Source organism: Bactrocera oleae, chromosome 2 (genome assembly GCF_042242935.1).
Source record: "Bactrocera oleae isolate idBacOlea1 chromosome 2, idBacOlea1, whole genome shotgun sequence".
NCBI lineage: Eukaryota > Metazoa > Arthropoda > Insecta > Diptera > Tephritidae > Bactrocera > Bactrocera oleae.
In genome coordinates, this window is record NC_091536.1 from 63,048,095 (window position 1) to 63,071,542 (window position 23,448).

A 23,448-nucleotide genomic window follows, 5' to 3' on the forward strand; every position below is an offset into this window, starting at 1 on the left:
TCGATTCGGTAGTCTCTATCTAGTGCAACTTCATTGGAGATGAATTTCGACTTAGTCCAAAATTTCCTTAGCAAAAATAGAAATTCAAAGTAGGGGGTGAGTTACCATATTTGACCGCGACAATAATATCTTTGACAAACTCAGCACATGAATAACGTTTAATTTTTGTTCCTTAGGTAGGCTGCAACCTACTGCATCTATGCCACTATATTGGAGTAGCGTAATTGATGGCCGGCCGCCCGATTGCCTTGTAAGTGGCCAGCAATGGTTCTTTGTTCTCACCCCAGGTGCCACCGGCTAGCGATTTGAGGATCTTGTTGTGCCTCAGACTATCAAACGTAGTTCTCAAAATGTTGGGGTTTTTAACTGTTAGAGTTTTAACGTCATCGACATAAGAGGTCTAGTCTGTATTCCTTCGTCCAGTTAGTGAATATGGTCGGAGTGAAGTTATCATGGGGGAGTGTTAGGCTCATTGCAATGAAAAAGCGAGAAAGGTTAATGTAAAAAAATAATAATAAAATATAAAAGTTTTAAATATATAGCGCTCAACCGTTTTTATGTTTCTAAAATTATTGGTTATAAGTGTCTCATATTTTTAATTGGAAGTGTCAGTGGACACCGTTATATACCAGAGTTTAAAAAGTTTAATAAATATATAGTAAAAATTTGAAAGCTCTGTGTTTTTTCATTTCACTAAAAAAATCCGAAAAAAATTAAAAAAAAAGGACGGCCGTTACATGGGGTGGCCGCCTTACCACGCCAAATGAAAAAGTGGTTTATTTAAAAAAAAAAAAAAATATTGCCCACTTTGCGGCCCTGTTTTCCGAAACGTAAGAAACGTTAGGTATACAAATTTATTTCCGATCTTTATAAAACCGTTTAAAATGGTGAGAATTAGGAAAGATCTCAGAGTTGTTGATTTATTTTATATTTAATACATATATAGAAATTGTACTGTATACTTGTATTCATGCATTTATTCTTAAGCATTCACTTACCGATTTCCCCAATCAATGCGCGAAACAACCAATGTTTGCAATTCCAATGTTTGGTCTTGCGTCAATGTGGCACCTAACAGCTCGCGTCGACACTCTAAGATGGACAACATTACTTTTCGTAATGTGAGAAATTTGTACGTTTCTCGATCCTTTAGATTACGTAATTATAAAAAACAAATATATTATATAATTTTAGTTTTTTCTTCTTCATTGTACAAACCACATAAAGTTTCTTCCATATTTCCGACCATTCACGCAGGACTTGTGTACATTCGGCGACTACGGGATCAATTTTCGACAGATCCTTAATATGTATATAGGTTTTGGGGAAGATTCCGACAGCACGGGACTTGCGCGCACATGTGCCACGATACCAGTTTTTGCATTCTTCCAGAATTTCAACAGAATCGCCCACGTCGAGCGCCAGACCGAAACGGACATCACCATGCCAATTGTGTATGGCTGTAAAAAACGAAAGAGGTTGATATATTGTATTATTAAATATAGTCATTTAGGAAATTTATTTAGAAATTTGTTGTATAAATTCAATCCAACTAAATACTATTTTATTCTTCTACAACACTCAACCGGTTTTTCAAATTATCAACACAGCTCATCATGCTGATCATTTATGAATATATACGGTCTCCGACGTTTCCTTCTGAGTGCTACAAAGTCCGTGGCAAACTTAATATACCCTGTTCAGGGTATAAGAATGCAAAAGAATTCTAGCTTTGCTTAGAATAAGGTCAAATAATCGGTAAATATTGTAATACCTCGTTAATTGATATGCTTTGAGTCAACATAATATTTTCACCGATGAATGGTTCGAAAAGCTTATTGATTGAATCTAACCTGAAGGCTTTTTATCACGCTTTTATTAGCTTCACCTGTATGTTTTTATGTTTGAAACTTTTTTCTGTGCAAACGATAACTTGAAACTACACTACATAGGTTCCTTTGGACCTAAGAGAGGTCGGTATTGCAGATGGGCATAATCGGCCACGCCCACCAAACGAAATTGAAAGAAAACCAATAAAGTGCTATAACTAATCACTAAATTAAAATACCGAACTGTAATTTGGTCCCCTGGATCATGGTAATAAGGGACACCTATTGGCTGAATTTTTTTTTTAGTGCGCGTAGCCCCGCCAATAATTGGTTTAATGTACATATTTTCCAAACCACTGAAGCTAACTCATCCAAATTTGCTGGGAAGAAGTATTTTTAGCACTCTTTTATACGCAGTAAAAATGGGTAAAATCAGAAAATAACCACGCTCACTCCCCATATAACGGTTATGTTGAAAACTACATAAGCAATAAATTTCACAAACAAGATGGCAGGGAAGAGCTTTACAGAAGGAGGTGTAAAAATTGGCACCACAAATCTTTAGATGAAATCCTATAGCTCAGGAACTATCGAATTAATTCCAACCAAATTTGGTGTGTGACGTTACCCAACCATTCCTATCACACATTGTGAAAATAAGCAGAATCGTAGTATTTTTGACTTTCTGGTTGAGCTTGTGCCGTATATTATATGTATATCGGTCAACAAGTGTGATATTTTAGGGTCCAGATTTTGGTTTGACTTTTCCTCCATATACCCACCCTATTGAATTTTATCTATGATCCTTGTAAATTGCGAGATTATAAAGGTTCACCTACAACGAAAGTTAGCCTTTCCTAACTTGTTCAAATACACTTCACTCATTTACATAAGGATATAGTATAGTTATGTCGGTGTGCATATCGGTATATGCTTTGTAAATAGTCAGCTGTATTGTAATTTTGGTTCAACGCTCCGATAAAACAAACGCACCTTAACTCTATATATATAATTTGTCTACATTAGCTATGTACATATTTATGTACAGTCAACCCTCCTATAAGCGGTGAGTGCGTACCGCGTTATATGGAAACCAATAAGAACAAGATAAATTAAAAAATAATTATTTGTACTGAATTGAAGAGTTTCTATGACGAAATTATGCCAAAACTAAACTAAAAAAAACTGTTTTCCAACAAAAACAAGAAAGACTTTTGTAAAATTTATTCTTTCAACACTCATCCTCGCTGACAGATAATATGAGTCGCCTAACTCATATTCTTTTAATAAGCAAAATGTCTTCCTCACTTGGCGCATCTTCACATTGGTTTTTATACTCTCGCAACTTGTTGCTATAGAGTATAATAGTTTTGTTAACGGTTGTTTGTATCACCTAAAACTAATCGTATTAGATGAAGAGACGAGTTGAAATCCGGGTGACTGTTTGTCCGTCTGTCTGTCTGTGCAAGCTGTAACTTGTGTAAAAATTGATATATCTTTATGAAACTTGGTACACATGTTTCTTGATATTGCAGATGGGCGTAATCGGACCACTGCCATGCTCACAAAACTCCATTAATCAAAAACAAATAAATTGCCATAACAAAGCTCCACAACAAGATACAAGACTCTTATTTGGTATACAGGATCACAATAGTAATGGGCATCTGCAGTTAAACATTTTTTTAAGTGGGCGTGGTCCCGCCCCCTAATAAGTTTAATGTGCATATCTCCTATACCTTTGAAGCTATAATAACAAAATTCACTGGTAACAAATGTTTTTAGCATCTGTGTCGCCGGTGTGAAAATGGGTGAAACCGGGTGACAACCCCGCCCACTCCCCATATAACGGTACTGTTAAAAACTACTAAAAGCGCGATAAATCAAGCACTAAACAAGCCAGATACATTAAATTTTATCTCTGGGATGATATAAGATGATTTTATAGAAACAGTGTTCAAAATTTGATAGTGTGCGTGGCACCGCCCACTTTTAGGTGAAAACCCATATCTTGGGATCTGCTTAACCGATTTCATCCAAATTCGGTACATAATATTCTTCCATATAACATCATTTTAAATTCCATCTGATTTTTTCACTTTCCAGTATGCAAATCGAGCAACAATGATTATATCGGCGTTAAACTTTGCGTGAATAATACGTTTAAAGTATGCCACCTTGTGACCAGAAATGATCTAAATTGATCCAAAACTGTTCAAGCCCCTAGGTACTGAATATGTTGACCCCAGTGCCTGTACTTGACTTTTTACCGAAAATAGCGGTCAACATCCAAGGCGGCAAGATCCACAAAGAAATCTAAAACGAGTATACCATTTGACTTTGCGAGAGTATAAAATGTTCGGTTACATCCGATCTTAGGCCTTTCTTACTTGTTGATTGTAGCTTTTTTTCTAACTCCACTAAAACCTCTCTATAGGGAGCTAAGCAATTTCTTAACTTTCTTGTAAACTTTGGGCTGCACACCGTTGAATGATCATGTTTCCATGAAATGGAAGTCTGATTCTTTAACCAAATTTAGACCTTTCTTCACATCTTGTAAATCGACATTTGGCACCCATTCGTTTTCCTAACAGCCCTAACGAACTAAATTGCTTAGGCTAAACATTCTTAGGCTACGCGGAGGGAACTTATGGGATGCTGTTGACGGAAAACGCGTTCTAAGAGTACCGCGTTATAGGAGGGTTGACTGTATATCTTTGCATTCTGCCTGAATGAAGCTGCGATTACAAAGCGAATGCTCCGAATGGCGCCTACTGGCAGCTTAGTCATTGCCGCGCAGCTCAAAGTGCACAAATAACAAAACAGACGCAGCGAAAAGAGGAAGTCATATATGAATATCACATAGACATACATACTAGTGGTGCGTTTGTGCCGTTATCTGCACCAAACATGTGAGAGAGCTTTGGCAATGACATTGTTATTATTCTGGAAAATCTAAACAATCGATTAGTGAATAATAGAGCTAAATAAATGCAGTCATATGTGAGACATTACTAAATGTTTACGCTTTCATGTAATACAAAAAATAAAAAATTAAGTCTGGCAAATTACTATTTTTACATTTTTCGTCATATTTTGCGATATTTACTTGAAAAGTCGATTCTTAAAGTATGACACATAGGTGTTTTCATCTGGAGGAGACAATTTTAATTGTTCTACTTGCTGGCATTGAGATATTTCTTTGGGGTGATAAGAAAAGAGGTTTGGCGCAAGAATTTCTTATATTGAAAGCATCGATGCGTCAATGGGATATGTAAATATAATTTATATCAAATGTTCAGCTTTCCTACACGAAACAGGAAATTTAATGTACAATAATCTGACAATAATCGGCTAGAATCAGGGGAATTATCTGACCTTACGGAAATACCATATAATACACAACGTCGCTGTGTAATATGGATACACTGGTACATATTCGGTCGTTCACTAAGTAATTTCATTTTTTTTGTGCAATTTAAACACGATTTTTTTATTGTGTAACGTGAACTGACGCGTTAGACAAATTTATTCTTTCAGCGATCTCTCGAGTTATTATTCGACGATTTGCACCGACCAACGACTTTATTTTATCCACATCGGCTTCAAGAGTCCTTCCAGGACGTGCTGCATACTAAAGATCGAAATTGGCGGAACGGAATTTTGCAGACCAATTTTGGTATTGACGTTCGATCAACACATCTTCTTCGACATAATTTTCGCCTTGCTTGAACCCTTTTGATAGTAAAACCGTACAATATGCCAAAATGCTGTTTTCGATCTTTCATCTTCGACACAAAACAAAAACTATTACACAAATTTTAAGAATATTTATATTAGGTCAAGTAAAAAGTTCGTTCGGTTTTTATCTAAGAGATGGCGTTATTGCCCATAGTACTAGTGTTACGTGTCGCATCATGTCATACTATACGGCGCTGAAAACGTGTTTATACGCGCTAAAAGTTTGTCGCTATATTTTACAATTTTTCTTCGATCAAAGCGAAAAAGCAGCCAAAGCGGCTGAAAACATTAATTTAGTTTATGGGCCCGATACTGTAAACGAACGTGTAGCACAAAAGTGATTTGCTAGGTTCCGTTCCGGTAATTTCGATGTCAAAGATGCACCACCCGTCGAGAGGCCTGTCGTCGAAAATTGCGATAAAATCATGGAAATAGTGGAAACAGACCATCACGTGAGCACTTATTTAATTGCTGAGGGACTAAAATAAGCCAGAAAACCGTTTGAAACCATTTGCATAACCTTGGATTCAAAAAGGAGCTCGATGTTTGGGTGTCACACGAACTAACGCAAAAAACATGATGGACCGAATTTTCATCTGCAAATCGCTGCACAATCGCAACAAAATCGACCCGTTTCTGAAGCGGATTGTGACCAATAGGGACGCAGTCTTCTACGAGAGGGGTATAATGAAGTTGGCATCTCGTTGGCAACAAGTTTACGAACAAAACGGCGCATATTTGACTTAAATCGGACAAATGTACAAAAAGTTATCATCTTTTGAAAAATCAATAAAAAAACCGAACGAACTTTTTACTTTACCTAATATATCAGCTGTTCAAATATATAACGGTAAAGCGGATGAATATAGTACCTTGATCAGTGCCCCAAAAAATTCAAAGTATTTGGTACTCTAGGCCTGCACTCGGCGTCTTCAACAAAAAGGGAAGCCTGTCCTACAAGCAGCAAAGGTTGTGGCCACCATTTTCTAATATACCGAAACATTGCAGCCGGCACCATTTTGCGGTTGAGGAGGCTATCACCGCCGCATGAGCATGGTTATTTATTTTAGCCATTTTCAGTTCGTTTAAGGTGATGAAATATGAAGTTCCAATGAACTTCCCAGGGAAATGAAATATATTACGTACAGCTTTCTCTCTGACGATATCCTCTTAAACTTAAATTTCGCAATTTAATTGAGTATATGTAAATTTTTTTTGCTTTGAAAAAACACCCTTTTACGGACGTGATAATGGTCCGATCAAAGGGGTATTTCAACTTTAAGGGGTTATATTCACGTGTGAATTTCAAAAAAAATAATTTCTGTTTTGCGTATAACTATATTAAACGTGCATATATTTAAAAATATTATCCGAAACTTTGAAGTTGACTATTCTTCTTCATCCATATTTATAATCATATTTTCTGGTATTTGGATTTGAAATATTTTTTTGGCAGAAAAAACTTCTTCACCACCAGACAACTTTTTTTGGAGGTCCTCTTGTAGATCGAGTACGGGCTCAAGGAAATATAATATTAAAATTTTCAAAATTAATAGCCGATTACGAGTGGATATAACCCTTTAAGTGAAATGTCAATGTTTTGGTATTTATTTACTAAAGCTACTAAAGGAAAATTTTAATACTTTTTTAATCAAACATGTACAGCTGTGTTCACAAAAATAGCAGTGCGAGAAATGCAATCAAGTAATGTTATTTTTTACAAGTTCCGTTACGATTATTCCAACGTCTACGCATTGTTGTTGTAGAATGAAATGTGTATATGGAAGAAACGAAAAAATCCCGTTAGATTTGCAAGATTTAAGCAAATGAACAACTCTTTTTGCTAGAAGCACCAGTCTTTGGCTGTTCATTAAAATAGCAGTGCGTATTATGATAAGCCAAAAAAATTTTGTTAAGACGTTTAATTGATAAAAAGTAAGTGGTTTTGTGCTAGTGATATTATTAACATTAGAAAACACTAAAATAAATTTATATTTTTTAACTTAGTGGGCAGGGGCAAACATTGTACTCCTGAAAAAAGAAATATTATAGTGCAACTAAGAAACCTGGGAAACCTTAATTGGCCCATTACAAAGTGGCGAAATATTTTATGGAGTGACGAAAGTAAAAATGTGTTATTTGGTGGAAAGGGCTCCAGACAATATGTCAGACGTCCACCTAACACAGAGTATGATCCTAGGTACACTTTGAAGACAGTTAAACACGGCGGATTGAGTATTATGGTATGGGCATGTTTTTCTTACAGTGAAGTGGGCCCTATATTCATGATTGATGGGATCATGGATCGATCTGTATATGTTAACATATTAGAAAATGTTATGTTTCCTTATGCCAATTGGGAAATGCCACTAAAATGGACGTTTCAACAAGATAACGACCCCAAACATACAAGCAAACTAGTCAAAAGCTGGATGGCATCAAAGCGGATCGATCTTATGTCATGGCCTGCGCAGTCTCTGGATTTAAATCATGAAAACATATGGGGAGATGTTAAACGATATGTTCCAAATGCAAATCCAACATCTCGATCACAGCTTTGGGAGGTTGTTCAAAAATCATGGGAGCGGATCCCTGTCAAGCGCTGCCAGGACTTGGTGGATTCTATGCCTCGCAGATGACAGGCCGTAATAAAAAATAATAGGTACACGACTAAGTACTAACCCAAGCAAACAAATTAAAATAGTTTTTTGGAGTTCAACAATGTTTTTTTCAACTAATTATACTGTTTTCATTACTCACTGCTATTTTTATGAACAGCTGTAAACAGCACTTTAACAAACACAAATTAACAACATTTTGAATAATAAATTGATTTTTTTTTTGCTTAAAATGATCACAAAGTTAAAACAAAATTAAATTTATGAACATTCATTTACTTTTTATACTCTCGCAACCTGTTGCTACAGAGTATAATAGTTTTGTTCACCTAACGGTTGTTTGTATCACCTAAAACTAATCGAGTTAGATATAGGGTTATGTATATATAAATGATCAGGATGAAGAGACGAGTTGAAATCCGGGTGACTGTCTGTCCGTCCGTCCGTCTGTCCGTCCGTCCGTGCAAGCTCTAACTTGAGTAAAAATTGAGATATCTTTATGAAACTTGGTAGACATGTTTCTTGGTACCGTGAGACGGTTGGTATTGCAGATGGGCGTAATCGGACCACTGCCACGCCCACAAAACGCCATTAATCAAAAACAAATAACTTGCCATAACTAAGCTCCGCAATAAGATACACGACTGTTATTTGGTACACAGGATCACATTAGGGAGGGGCATCTGCAGTTAGAACTTTTTTTTAAAAAGTGGGCGTGGTCCCGCCTTTAATATGCAATATTATTAATAATGCATATCTCCTAAACCGCTAATGCTATAACAACAAAATTCACTAGAAGCAAATGTTTTTAGCACTTCTATTGACGGTGTGAAAATAGTTGAAATCGGGTGGCAACTCCGCCCACTCCCCATATAACGGTACTGTTAAAAACTACTAAAAGCGCGATAAATCAAGCACTAAACACGCCAGAGACATTAAATTTTATCTCTGAGATGGTATAAATTGGCTTTATAGGAACCACGTTCGAAATTAGACAGTGGGCGTGGCACAGCCCACTTTTAGGTGAAAACCCATGTCTTGAGATCTGCTCCACCGATTTCAACCAAATTCGGTGCATAACGTTCTTTTCATGTTTCTATGTCATAGTGCGAAAATGGACTACAACCACGCTTACTTCCCATGTAACACCATTTTCAATTCCATCTGATTCTTTCACTTTCCACTATGCAAATCAGGTAACAATGATTATATCGGGGTAAAACTTTGCGTAAATAATGCAATTAAAGTATGCCACCTTGCGGCCAAAAATTGTCTAAATCGAACCAAAACTGTTCAAACCCCTAAGTACTAAATATGTGGACCCCAGTGCCTATAGTTGACCTTCTACCGAAAATATCAGTCAATCCACAAAGAAATCTCAAACGAGTATACCATTTGACTTTGCGAGAGTATAAAATGTTCGGTTACATCCGAACTTAGCCCTTCCTTACTTGTTGATATATAAAATTAAGTTTAAAGTTGCAGCTCATGAGCACTGCTACTTTTATGAACACAGCTGTAGATCTGTAAGTACATATGGCTACATGTATATGTATGTACATATACATATGTATATTAAGGAAGTCATAGTCACTTTAACATTAGAACTAGTGCTGCTAAAGAAAGCTGAGCTGTCGATAATTATAGTTATGTAAATGATTGTGAAAAGCTGTTTGCTGAAAAATTTATTGCATTCAATGGGACATTTAACAAGCAGTAAATGATGTGGTGCATAAATTTGAAATGAGCTAGCGAAAAGTGGGCGCCAGGATGTCAATGTATAGGTGTCGTAAGCTAGAATTTACTATTTAATATTTATTTACGCAAACAGACAGGTATTTACATGCATAATAGGTACTTGGCAACAGCGGCTTAAAAGCTAGAACGTCCCTCACACACAGTTATGGTGCATATGGAAATGTGTATGCGTGTGTGTGTGTGCAGACGGAAAGCGATTTTTTAGCATATTTTTTGCCTACTAAAACTCCTTAGCAGCGTTGCCAATTATGGATTCAAAGCGCATACGCGTCATTGGCAACTGCAATCAACAAATTCAGCGCAAAATAAATGTAAAGGAACGTAAAATGTAATAAAAAAAACAACAACAGTGAACAGAAGAAGTGCAAAGCAACGAAGCAGCCGTGCAAATGATATGCCACGCAAGAAGAAGCAAATAAAACTCCGTGGAGTGCCATAAAGCACACTCAGGCAACAAACACACACCCAAACATAAACACGCGGAGATGCACTTGCACGCTTCATGCGTTTGCAGAGCCAGGAAGATATACTCGTACTATAAAAATTTCGTAAAATGGCGGGAAGTGCAGATAAAAGGCAGCCAAGCAACCTAGCAGTCAGTCGCCGAGGCAAAGCAGCAACATTAAATGCGAGGCACAAAAACAAAGACAAGAAGCTTACGACAAACAGCAAGATAGAAATGGAAAGAAATAAAAAGTAAACAGCGTAAAGGAAAACAAAACAAAAACCGAAAAAATATGCGGTTTCCTGTTTTGGAACGAGCGCACTTGTCGTCAGTCAGCCAGCCAGCCGGCGTGCCAACCCGCCAGACGGACAGCTGGGCCGGCAAAGGGAATCGCCATTCCCAGCTGGATGACGGTGTGGGCTTGGCAAATAGCGCTGGCACCGGCAGTGTTTTTTAAGCAAAAGCCATAGACACGGTAGCCGCTTTGACGTTGACGCTGGCACTGCCGCCGCTGACGATAGTGAGGTGTTTACTAAGAAGACAGCAGGCAGACATACAGACAGAGAAACATATTTAATGATATTAAAATGTTTTATAGCTCTTTTATTGTTAAAATAATAATAGCGGAATGAGTTAATTTTAAGCATGAGAAATTAAATAAACAGAAAAGAATGCGTCAGAGAATAATTTAAATTTAAATATTTAATATTCGAACAATTAATAACAAATAAAAAAAAAACCAAGAAAAACGTTAACTGCGGTTGCACTGAAGCTTATATTTTTCACAAGTGCATTTTTTATAGCATAAAAGAGTACAGAAACATCTTTATTTTAAGTTTGATCGGTCAATTTATGTGGTAGCTATATGTTCTAGAGTTCTGATCAGAACAATTTATTCGGATATTGTTATGTTGCCTTAAAGAATACCCCATGCCAAATTTCGTGAAGATATCACGTGAAATAAAAAGTTTTTCGTACAAGGACTAAATTTTGTTCGATTATTATTATTTTTTATTAATTTAGAATTTTTAATTTAAAAATAAAATTGTTTGGCAGAGCTTTTACTTTTAAGCATGAAATCCAAAAATAAATAATCTGACCTCAATGATATTAAATCTAAAAGTGTTGGGAACATTTTTTCGAAAATTATTTTTGTGCTGAATTTTTACTAGGAAAGCTCTTAGAAAACTATTCTACAAGGAACTGATGGCCTTGTTTTCTCATCCTCCTCTTATCACTTCATTTGTTTACTACACAAACACAAAGAGTCGCAGAAACGACAACGATGACAAAACAAATCGAGCATGCTATGAGTTTTACGAATTATACTGCGTTCACATGGCGACAATTTTGTCGCTCATTATCGGCAAATTCTGTTTTGGTGTCGCTCTGTGCGTTGACACATGTCAAAATGATCAAGCAACCTAGTCGAGTTTTTCTGTCATTCCTTTTCATAAATTTTCGTATATGTTCGTGGGGTTCGACTAAGCGACACTTAAAGTGTGTTGGTATGGTGGTCTCATATCTTGCTTACAAGGAATTACCATTCTATAATCTAATAGAATGTATTGAATACCCGCTACTAATATTTTCAGGCCTAATTTATGATATAAATTTCCTAATCTTTCGAGAAGTATTAAAAACCCATACTTTTTTTACTCCATATATTTTTTTATTATTTATTATAAAACATTCATAAAGTGAAAGTAACTCCATTTTTATTAGAATTCAGTTATGTATAGATTATTAAATTTAATACCGCTAAATTTTATTAAAAATTTATCTTAATTTTCTACTTATTCACAATTTTTCAAAATATTTCTATTATTCTATGCACACATATTTGCATATTACATACAAATACAATATATTCATTTGAGACCGAGCGATATTGCAACAATGAAAAGAATTTCAAAATGAAGAGAAATGCTGAATCGCGTAGCAGCGAACTGTTGCGAACAAGAACACAAAGCGTGCCACAAGAGTACAAGCGACACAGTCCGTTTGTCTTTTCTCGTCGCCCCCTCGCCCACCAGTCCGAAAAACCGGTTTTGGCTACAAAAGAGTTCGCGTGTGAACTGGGACTTACTTGCATTTGTAGACCAGACATTTTTGCAGTCATTTATTTAATGTGTTTATAATTTAGTGTTGTTTTGAGCTTGAATTGATGCAATTGACGCTTGTGCATTCTGCACTGCACTCGACTGCAATCTGGTGGACATATGTATGAACGACTGTCGGCACAATAAGCACACTCGGTAGGTAAATGTGCGCGTAAAGGCGTAGCAGTCTTTAATAATTTAAAATTAAACAATGGCACAGCTGATTTAAGGCATAATTGAATGGCCCTTTGTGGTGGTTAACATTGATTTAAAATAATAAACACAAAATGAAGTGTATTAGTGTCAACTGGGCTTTTAAACTTAATATTATAGACTTTGATGCGAAAGAATACGAATCTACACGAAGGTTCGAGGCTTGTCGAGAGTTCTTTCAATTTTATAAATACACTCTTAAAGGAGATCTACGAATGTGAGGGATTAAATGTCTTGCGTATAATAGTGCGTCTTAAAGAATTTTCGGTCGAATCTCGAACAGATATTTGTATTTAAAAACAAACGCCTCTATAAATTTACAATCTATTGAACAACGGTTTATTTGGATGAATATGGTTGGTCATACCGACATACATAGATAGAAACTTCTATAAACTCTAAAACCATAAGATATTATATAATATCGCACCCACTAAGGCTCTAAAGTACTGGTACTTGATTATCATTTTCTATCAGCTCGATGAGATACTAAAGCGGATATTTAAGTTCGACGAACGGAAAAATCCAAAATGTGCCATATTTGGCGAATAGAGCGAATAAGAGATGCCTGACAGGAAAATATTGGCTTGAAAATTTTAGTCTTATATAGTTTGCATGCAAACCTGCGCAATTCGACAAATTTCTTAATGTTGGGCTGCAGAAGAGCGAATAATATTTTGTGTTCATGTTTAAAGACTCCTTCATTATACATCGACTTCTATTTGGTTGTTTCGTGAGACTGATTTGATTAAACAAATTCGATTTGATAAATAAGCGTAATTTCGATATTATTATCTATAAGAGAAGTTGAGAGACGACAACGACATATATTTTTAACAGTCTCTTGATACTATCTGCCAAATGGAGAATCTCCTAACGGTTGGATTAGGTATGAGTTAGGTTGTAGGGTTGATCACCGTGCAAAAGAAAGCGATGGATTCCTAAAAATGGATCACCAGATCCTCATAGATCGACGAAGCTTTTCAAGCTTATCAATTGTTAAGATATTAACTATCAATCTTAGACACTTCGAGTTTCGTCGCAGGTGGATCATCCGAGATATTTCAATCTTAATCTGACAACAGCTGGGTAATAGAAGAGAAAGTGCTTTGATAATTTCACCTCGCCTTCCTCCATACACGCAATGCCTTTGGATCTATTCGACAGTGTCTAGTCAGAATACCTACAAACGCGGCGAGATTGACTTTTCTAAGAGCAAGTAGTTCAGATGACCTCTTACGGTCCACTCTGGGCCCACACAAGTTCATGGTTTTGACCAACACTTGCCGAGCTTGCCAGAGAACTATAGGCATACCATATCATATGATTAAATTGGGGTAAGGATACCTACTCTATCAAGCTCATCGGCCTCTGATCGGTTAGTCATACTTTTTTATCCTCTAGCGGAAATTTTATGTTCTAAATAAACCGATTTTAGGTGCCTCTTTTGTTGCGCATCTCGTTAGGTCACCAGACCATCCTTGTTTGTCCGTATGCCATTTGCGTGTACTTCAAAGTTTTAGGTCACTGTTTAGGTCAACTTACTAGCAATAATTAATTTGTTTAGCAAAATAAACAAAGTGTTATATGCACTATATGCACACACACACTACAAAAAAAATATTTCCTACAACAGCTACGCCTGGCTCCGGCTCCAGCTCCACTGGCAACTCAACAAGGCATTTTGCGAAGCGTTGTCGCAAATGTGAAAAGCTAATAACGACGCAAAGGAGGATAACTGCCACCAGCTACCAGAAAGTGAGTATTTAAGATAATTAAGTGCGTTCCCTAAGTAAAGTGGGTGTGTAAAGCGCGTACTTAACGCGTAAGTGAGCGGCAGCGGTAGGGAGAAGAGGCGCCATCGCGGCACAAAATGGTCGGCAGTCGGTATTTCATAATTAAAACCTACCACTAGCACTAATTGCAACAAGCGAGCGGCCGACCGACTAACTGGCTGTGCCACACACTGTCAGGCAATTGTACAGCGGTTTTGCACAATTTTTTTGCGGGGGTACGCGGTAGCGCTTGGAGCTGACTGCAATTGGATGAGGGAGAAGTGATTTGCAAAATATGCGGCTGGCAAAAAGGCGACAAGCATTTCGTACACTTACCTACAACTTGCAAAAACAACAACAATAACAACAACCACAATTAGGCGAAAAGCAAAGCGCAAGTGGCGCAACTGAAACGCTCCTAAATAGGTCAGTCACATTAAGATAAGGGCATGGTTGTAAGTGCTGTTGTCGCCTTGTTGTTGTGATCGTTTTGTGTGTAAAAAGGTATGTGTGCAGTTAGTGGCGATAGCGCGCTGAAGTGTTAGAAGGGAAAAGGACAAAGGATCCAACCGTAATGGCACTCCAGAGGATTTTTCTCACAACAAATAATAAAAATGCAAAAATAGAAAATAAAATAAACAAATGTGTAATAGAAAGGAACGTTTTCCAGCTTGGTATTTAGTGACAATATGTACAATGGAACATAACGTGCCATTTCTAAGTGTGCTGCATACATACAACTTAATATGTAATAAATATAACTTTACAAAAAAACACACATAAACCCTGCAGTGAAAAACTGGGTTTCTAGTGGAGATGAGTACCACTATTCACGTGACACGCCTTAAGTGCTCGTGGATATCACATGCTTGCCGGCATTGCTCATATAGCAACACCTTAGCGAGTGATGAATCGAAACAACTGCAAGAAATCTAATATAGATTAAATAGCTAGAGATTATGACAACAACTATAACGAGGTATCCCAAGCTCTCTTGTATTGAATTAAGCTTTAGAACTTTATGGCATTTTCAGATGTAAGTTGTTTAGCAAAAGAACAGAGCTCAAACCCAGGGAGCAGAGAAATGGCGAAACGAGCACGGCTGTTAACTATTTGGTTTAAGGGGTTATATTCACTTATGATTTTCAAAAACACATTTTTTTTGCCTATATATCGAATTTACATATGTATTGTATATGGTATTTGAAAATATTCTCCTGCAAATAGTTTCGGAGAAATGGCAAAATCGATTCAGCTCGGAAAGCTGATCATTTTTATATACAATTTATAGTCTCCGACGTTTCCTTCTGGGTGTTACGAACTTTGTGACAAACTTAATATATCTGGGTATAGCAAGTACTGAAACCGGTCCAAGTTTTACAATGGTGGCTATTATGTATGATGTGGTAATATTTTATATTTCTAACCTATATTAAATGTGTTGAAAATAAAGGAAAGTTGGGCTGGATTAAGTAACTGCATTACGATCGAGTAATCACTCATGGACAGTTAGAGTTATATCTTTTATGGCGGCAAACATTTCTAGAGAAGGAGTAAACTCACATACGTTCTAGTAAGCTTTGGTCTATTACGACAATACGATGATTTATATTTATACTAGACATTAAATTAGTACTGAGGATTCCACGTTGGCTACTTCTAAATATCGATCGTGGCCATGAGTCCAAGATAAAACTGTAAGAGCCGTATAATCTATAACGAATCTGGTAAAGCGACGAAGTTGTCCTTGCTTGTAAGCGCAATAGCGTTACAGTTCTCAGTGATTCCGCTTCGATCTGGAACACAATTCGGTGTTATCACAAAAACCGTCGATACAGTCGAAAGTGCGGATATTTTGAACTATTTTAGAGCACGCGGTTAGTGAACTCAAAGCGTATAATCCCTATATTTACTTGCATGTCAGGAAAAACACGTTATTTTGTGATTCTTTTTTTAAAAGTTATTTTATTTATCCCTGTTAGGACCTCTGGAATAAGATATCTAACACAAAAAAAAATGTTTACGAAGTATGCCTATTATAGTTCGGGATCAGAGATCAAATTTTAATCATTGAAAATCGCTTTATTGTTTTAAAAAAAAATTCTCTATTAAGATCTATACACTTTTGCATGCGTTTGAACCAATTTTCGAAGCACTTTTGTCACTCTGATTAAGGTGTCTCCAAAACGTGCGTGCATTAACCGCCTCTTCAGGTGTCGAAAAACGTTGACCTCATAGTTTTTGTTTTACGTACGTTAATATGTTTTAGGTACGGTGCTTAGTCAGGACTATACGGCGGATGACTGATCAAATCGATGTTTCGAGTTCTCAAAAATGCAGTTGTCTTAGTCGATGTGTGAAAGCTCGCATTGTCGTGGTGAAGAGTGATCCGTCTTCGGCAGTTAGTTTTCCTGATTTCTTGAAAGACAACTGGCAAATAAATTGTTTTGTACCACGCTCATCTCATCGCTATCACCACAACAACACAACACAAATAGCGCTCGTATGTCAAAAGGTTATGAAATGTCAAACTTTACAATAAAGTTGTGAGTTGCCAGATTGTAACGCTAGGGTTGGTAACCTACGTATTACAATAGATGAATACAGGTAATGATCAAGGGACTAATTAAAATTTGGACAAAATGGCGACTTTTCAAAAAAGGCGTTTTTAATTTTTTAGCCTTCAGAGTGGCCTAAAAAATTGATATTGTCATCAAAAATATTTTTTCGATCAGGTCCAGCCGTTGCAAATATGCTCTTATCTTCGAAATTATTTTCCGGATCATCTTCAATTTTTGCAAATACATATATGTATATTCAATATAAAGCATGAGAATTCGATTTTTTAAAATTCACAAATGAACATAAACTCTTAAATGAAATAGCATCCATTTAAAATTTGCAAAGTCCTTGGTTTTTTTATTATTACATTTCATAATTAAAATAATTACTAATAAAATCTGACAACAGTTCAACAATATATATCAGATATGGACAAACACCGTGACACGATAATTTTATGTATTAGATATATTTTCCAGTAGCAGACTTATTCACGATTTCAAAATTACTGTGTTTAGAACACTCACGAAGTTGGTCACATATGTAAATAACTACTGTTATAAATGGCTGACAGATTGTATTCGGTAAAATTTATGTCAAGTTCAACTAACTAACACTTTCTTTAGGTCTCTCCATTTCTCTCATCGTAGAAAGAAAGAGTGTTGCATAATAAAGATTAAAGATAACTTCTAACTTCAATAGAAGCTCATGAACAAGTGAAATACTTGACGGTTGTTGTAGTTCGAATATAGTAAAACATTTCGAAACTGGTGCAATAAGGAACCATTGAGGTTAGGTTATACAATGGTTAATAGTCTACCTCAATAACCACTTCTATTTACAGAACAAATGTACTTACTTACACATTCACAAATAAAATTTGTGTTGTTTTTTATACAAATATTTGTAGTTATATATATAATGTATATATATATTTGATTGTGTGGAACAGGAGAAATGTATTTCCATGCAGTTAGTTACACGTGCAGAAATGCCGGCTGAACTGTTGCCAGGAATGCAAAAATGCTGTATCCTTACAATAAACAAACACACATCAAACATAGGAACACGTAGTAATGTATGCTTACGTACGATTATGTTTATGAGAAGTGTACAAATGTGTTTGGTTAAGCATTTTTGTAATGTGAAAGTGCTTGTGTTATTTGAATTATGAAAAGCTGTGGAAAAGCACTCATTTCTATACTTGTGCACGCACACCCACACAAGCGCTCCTTTGAAGCTGATAAGCATTTAGCAAACAAGAGTAAAAAACATGTGGAACGCTTAGTTGAAGGAAGCAAGGAAAAGCTAGGAATCGACATACGTGAAAATAGAGGGAATTTTTAATATAATGAAATGTATGCGCTTTATGGGCTTGGCGTCTGTGCAGAATGCTCGAAGGAACTCCACAAGAGCGCAAATAATTTTTTCATGAAGTTCAAATTTTCACCAATTTAAATCATAAATGGTGGCTGACATAATTTCACATGCGGAAGAAAATGTTTAATATTATGTAAACGAGGAAGAAAACATATGCCATGAAAGTTTCAAGGGAGGTGTAATCTAAAAAAAAGAACCTACAAGCCTTTCCAATTTACATTTCACAAGAAATCCAAAGGAAGTATTGTAGTCAGTTGATATTAAGTGAAACATCAGATAATGTAACAGTGTAAAGACCTGAAATTTTAGAGGTTCTTATGACCAGTATTTCCCAACATATTTCACATATCCTCGCAAATGCATCCTATCAATTCTTCAAGCGATACTGGATTGATCTTCTAAATTTTTTTAAGATTTATAAACTCAATTAAAAACAACTCAAATAATATAACTCAAATAAAAATTACCATTTCGCCAGAACATTTTGCGAAAAAAAGACAATGAGTCGCTGGAGGTCAAGAGATATTCCTAGTCAAACCGCAAAACACCGGAGCAAAAAAAGTGTAACCTTGAAATAAATCGGATCCACGCAGTGGAAGCAGTTCGTGCAATTAGGATTGAGTTCACGTCAATATTAGCGGTTATTTATAAGTTTGTTTAAGTGGAGGTGTATATAACCTGGTAAGTCCGATGATGAACTACTCCATTTCTCTAGTAATTCGACTAGAATCGAGGAGTACGGCATTGGTATCATAATTGATTTACCATTAAATGTTTGAACGTAGTTATATATTTATGAACCTACTTAAAATTCAATTCGATTGAAAGATTATTGTATGCTCGAAAAATCATTAGTTCATTAGTACTACTCATTATATTTTGAAATGTTTACTATTACCAATATCATTCTTAAGAAGTTTTTCCTGACGACACGTTCATTTTATTGGGTCTATAACTATATTCGTGCGTTCTGCATCGACAGGAGCGAATGGTACAGAGCGTTGTCATGGCGGAAAATGATTGCCTCGTGCCTAGTTGCAAATTCCATGCGTTTTTCGGTGACAAGCGAAATTGTCTTTCAAAATCGACTTCTTAGTTGTCATTCATATGGCACACAATTTCCTTGCTTTTGAATGTATCCGGTTGCCTTTAGATGTTTTGAAATTGCTGCTTGAGTGACTCCCAAAGATTTTGCGTGCTCTTCTGTGTTTGACAAGAATCTTCATTACACGATGCTTTCAGTACCACATTTTCAACTTTGTTGTCCACCCAGGACGTTTTTTGTTTTCCAAGCCAAAATCACCACTTTCAAATCGTGCAAACCACTTTTGGTAGTCCGTTCAGCTGGATATTGTTCACCATATACTTCTACCAAAACACGATTAGTTTTGGCTGAGGTTTTCTTCATATTAAAGTAATAAAGAAAAACTTGCAAAAACACTTTCAGGCACAAAGTTACAGTTGAGTGAAAACAACTATTGTGGTTTACGCTTCATATAAATGACATATACTGAAAAAGACGCACCAGGACAGTAGTGCTTAAGAACAGAAAATATGCCATACTTCACTTTTTTCCTCGATAAAGGCGAAAACACGGCGGCTGAAAATGTTTATTATCCTGATACTGGTCCTTGAATTCAGCGATTCCGCGGATATTTGATGGTAAAGATGCACTACGCTCTGGAAGGTCAATCGATGAAAATATCGATCTAATAAAGGAAAGTTTGACGCACAGTTTCGATTGCCCAGGAGCTAAACTTTACACAAAGAACCGTTGAAATAAGGATTTACCATATATAAAAAGAAGCTATAAGCATATAAAAATAAAGTAGAAATGGCTGCTGAATTCCAACAACATCGATCACTTTCTAAAACGGATGGTTGAACGGTCGTGGTCGAATAACGGTGAGCCGACGCAAACGGTGGCCAATCATAATGGATGGTTAGAGAGTTACTATGTGCCCCTACGGGCAAACTCTTAATTCGGATATGTACTGTCAATAATTGGACAGTCAAAAAGTCAGGAAGCAATCGCCAATTAGAGAGGATTTGTCTACCACCAGTACCACGCCAGACCACACACATCGATTGTGACTCACCAGAAACTCCGGGAGCTTGGTTGGGAGTTTCTTATGCATCCACCTTGTAGTGCGGATCTACCACCAAGTGATTACTAGCCGTTCCTATCTATAGCAAATGATTTCGCTAGTAAAACATTCTCCTCAAGAGAAGCTTATAAAAATCGACTGTGCTATGTTTTTGTGAAGTGTAGCATTATGAAATTCAAAATGACATGTTAACGAACAAATCCTAAATTTTATCATTCTAACTATACTTAATAAAACCTTCAATGTAATACATAAATAGTGGATTTTCTTTTACTTGATCACTATCTCCAAAGAGACATTTGCGGGCAAAAGTTATAAAACATTACGACTACTCAGAGTAATATGGAGCACTCGAAGCTACTAATTAGCTATTTTGTACAACACGAATCAAACCATTCAAATCGCATAGCCACTGACAAACTTCCTGGAAACATCCTTAAAACCGTTTATATAGTCCATTTAGGCAAGTTAATAGCATTGGGTGGCGCAGTCCCAACTATCACTAAGATGGCAAATGTATTTCTGAAGCCGCAATAAAATTTAACCCATCAATGTTAAGAAGTTTTTGAATATATTTTATATTTCATAGCGCGATTTTCAGAGATCATATAGCTATTAGGCAACTGCACCTTAAATTCACATACAATGTCGAGTATTACCAACACTTTCTAGTAGAAATACTTACATTTCTAGTATAATTTTGGTAATAAAATATATTCTTAAAGCAAGGTTGCTAGATGTGTTTTTTTCTAAAGCAAAAACAATATATTAAACGAAATTGCGGCCACAACTAATGGACCAACTAGAGAAATCTCACTTTATAAAGCCCTACATTAATATGGCAATTTGTGCACGCACAATGTGGAGTCGTTGACCGGAGAAAAATAAAACCCACAACAACAATATGCTTAGTACTAAACACATTCGCAGAGAAGATGCTAAGCGGTGTTCCAGTGCTATATTTGACCTAGAGTCGATGGCGGCGACAAGATGGTTGTTGTTGACATTATTCTTGTAAGTCAGTTTGTTGGCACTGGCAGCATTGTGAGTTCAAATCATAAATTAAATTTGTGTTAAGCACATCAACACATTTTAACATACACATACACACATACGCACTTGAGTTCCGGTACACAAATACTTGGGAGGATGTCACAGAGAGGGAGCGTCTTCTTACTATATCTTCTAAGGCATACGAAGACACAAATTTGTGCCCATACACCCGTATACATATGTATATTTGTATGCATTAATTTACAACAAATAGGCACGAACATGCACACTTCGGTTTATTGTAAGCCCATTTCGCCGCAACGAGAGAATTAATTAGGTTAATTAGAATAAAGTATGCCGCGACCACCACCGATGATAAATGAAGCTATGTAAATTTGTGGCATATCCATATGCATTTGCATTAATCGTTAAATATTAAGGAATAATGGTGAGGCGGAGGTGGTAAGGCGAAAATGTGGTGTAAATACATGGACACACATTAGGAGTCCAAAGAGATGTGGCAACAAGTTTTTATATGGTGCGAACCACTCATCATTCACAAAATGATAATATAATTTATATATACATAAGTATACCCCGATGCTGCTTTTCAGTAATCAACGAAGAAAATTTTCGACTAAGTTCCGACACTTGCTTTGATATTCCTTGAAGCAAGTATAATAATTCTATAGATAGAAGCGAATTGCCTTGAGAGACTTGACCGACATATGGAAAGGTCGCTAATATAATATATACTTACATATATTTTAAAGGGTTATATGCACTTGCGAGTCAGAAAAAACGCGTCTTTTCACAACCTTTTGTTAAAGAATCATTTTATTTAATAAATTTATAGAAATGAATTTACTTTAATAATCGGTACATTCTGTATTTTTTCCTTGATCCATAACTGATCTTCAGAAGGACCGCCGCAAAAAGGTGCCTGGCGGTGAGCAAGTTTTGTATGCTTATAAAAAATTTACAATTCACAGTGACTTAAAAAAATTAAAATATTATACAAATCGTATTCCACCAAGAATTTTTACAAATAAGATCATATCTTCGAAACTATTTGCCGGATTAATTTCAAAATTAACAAGTGGATGTAATTGAAAAATTTAACAGCATTATAAATGTAGTACATTAAAAGGCTTAAGCCTTTGTGAGATCGCTAATATTTATACTTGTCCTAGAGTCCTAATCTTAACTAGAGTGCTGTAAAGTTTCATTACATTTCATACAAACGTTCTTAAGTTATTGGTCTCAAAGTGACACTAAATTTCCGGCAAAGCTGAGCCAACATATTCTAGATCAAGTAGCGGTTACTAAATATTGTTGTAACCGTACCAGCGCAAACCCTGGCCACAACATGTAGTGACGCCAGAAAACACCGTGAAATTTTTGTTCGAAGACAGTGAATTAAAATGAGTAAGGAGGTTAACATCATGGGCACCGATAATTTAGTGCATTGATCAAACCGACTAATGTGTTCGATTTTCAAAGGAAAATCTGGCTTTGATCAAACGCAATAAGAACGGATTTATAAACCGATTTGTGACAATGGATAAAACTACGATGCTTGTTTACACACCTGAGTCCGATCGGTTGTCCATTGACCAAAGCACTAGAAAACACCTCAGTCGGCAGTATTTTTTGATGATCGCTTGAAATTATTTGCATCGACTACCTCGAACATTGTAAAACAATCAGTAAACAATATTACTGTGCGTCATCTGATTGATTAGACGTCAACATCAAACTTAGCCCAAAAATTTTCCTGCCCATGTAGGAGGTGTGATCAAAAAATAACAGGAATTTTCATAATTTGAAAAAAATATTTATTCATTATTTTGTCGAAACATCTCAAACTCGATTTTTAGGATAGCCTTTAGCTTTTCTGGTTTCATCTAACGACGGTCTTTTA

The 23,448-nt window shown here is 36.1% G+C and overlaps 1 protein-coding gene across 1 annotated transcript in view; it reads right to left on the reverse strand.

The window, feature by feature from the left end:
• Positions 1 to 23,448, reverse strand: part of spg (dedicator of cytokinesis spg) — a 79,200-nt gene that overhangs the window by 37,012 nt on the left and 18,740 nt on the right. Inside the window, exons 2-3 of the mRNA XM_014240872.3 lie at positions 1,219 to 1,460; positions 999 to 1,147 (exon numbers count right to left, since the gene is read on the reverse strand). Coding sequence (XP_014096347.3) covers positions 999 to 1,147; positions 1,219 to 1,460 — 391 coding nt within the window. The remainder of the gene's footprint in view (positions 1 to 998; positions 1,148 to 1,218; positions 1,461 to 23,448) is intronic.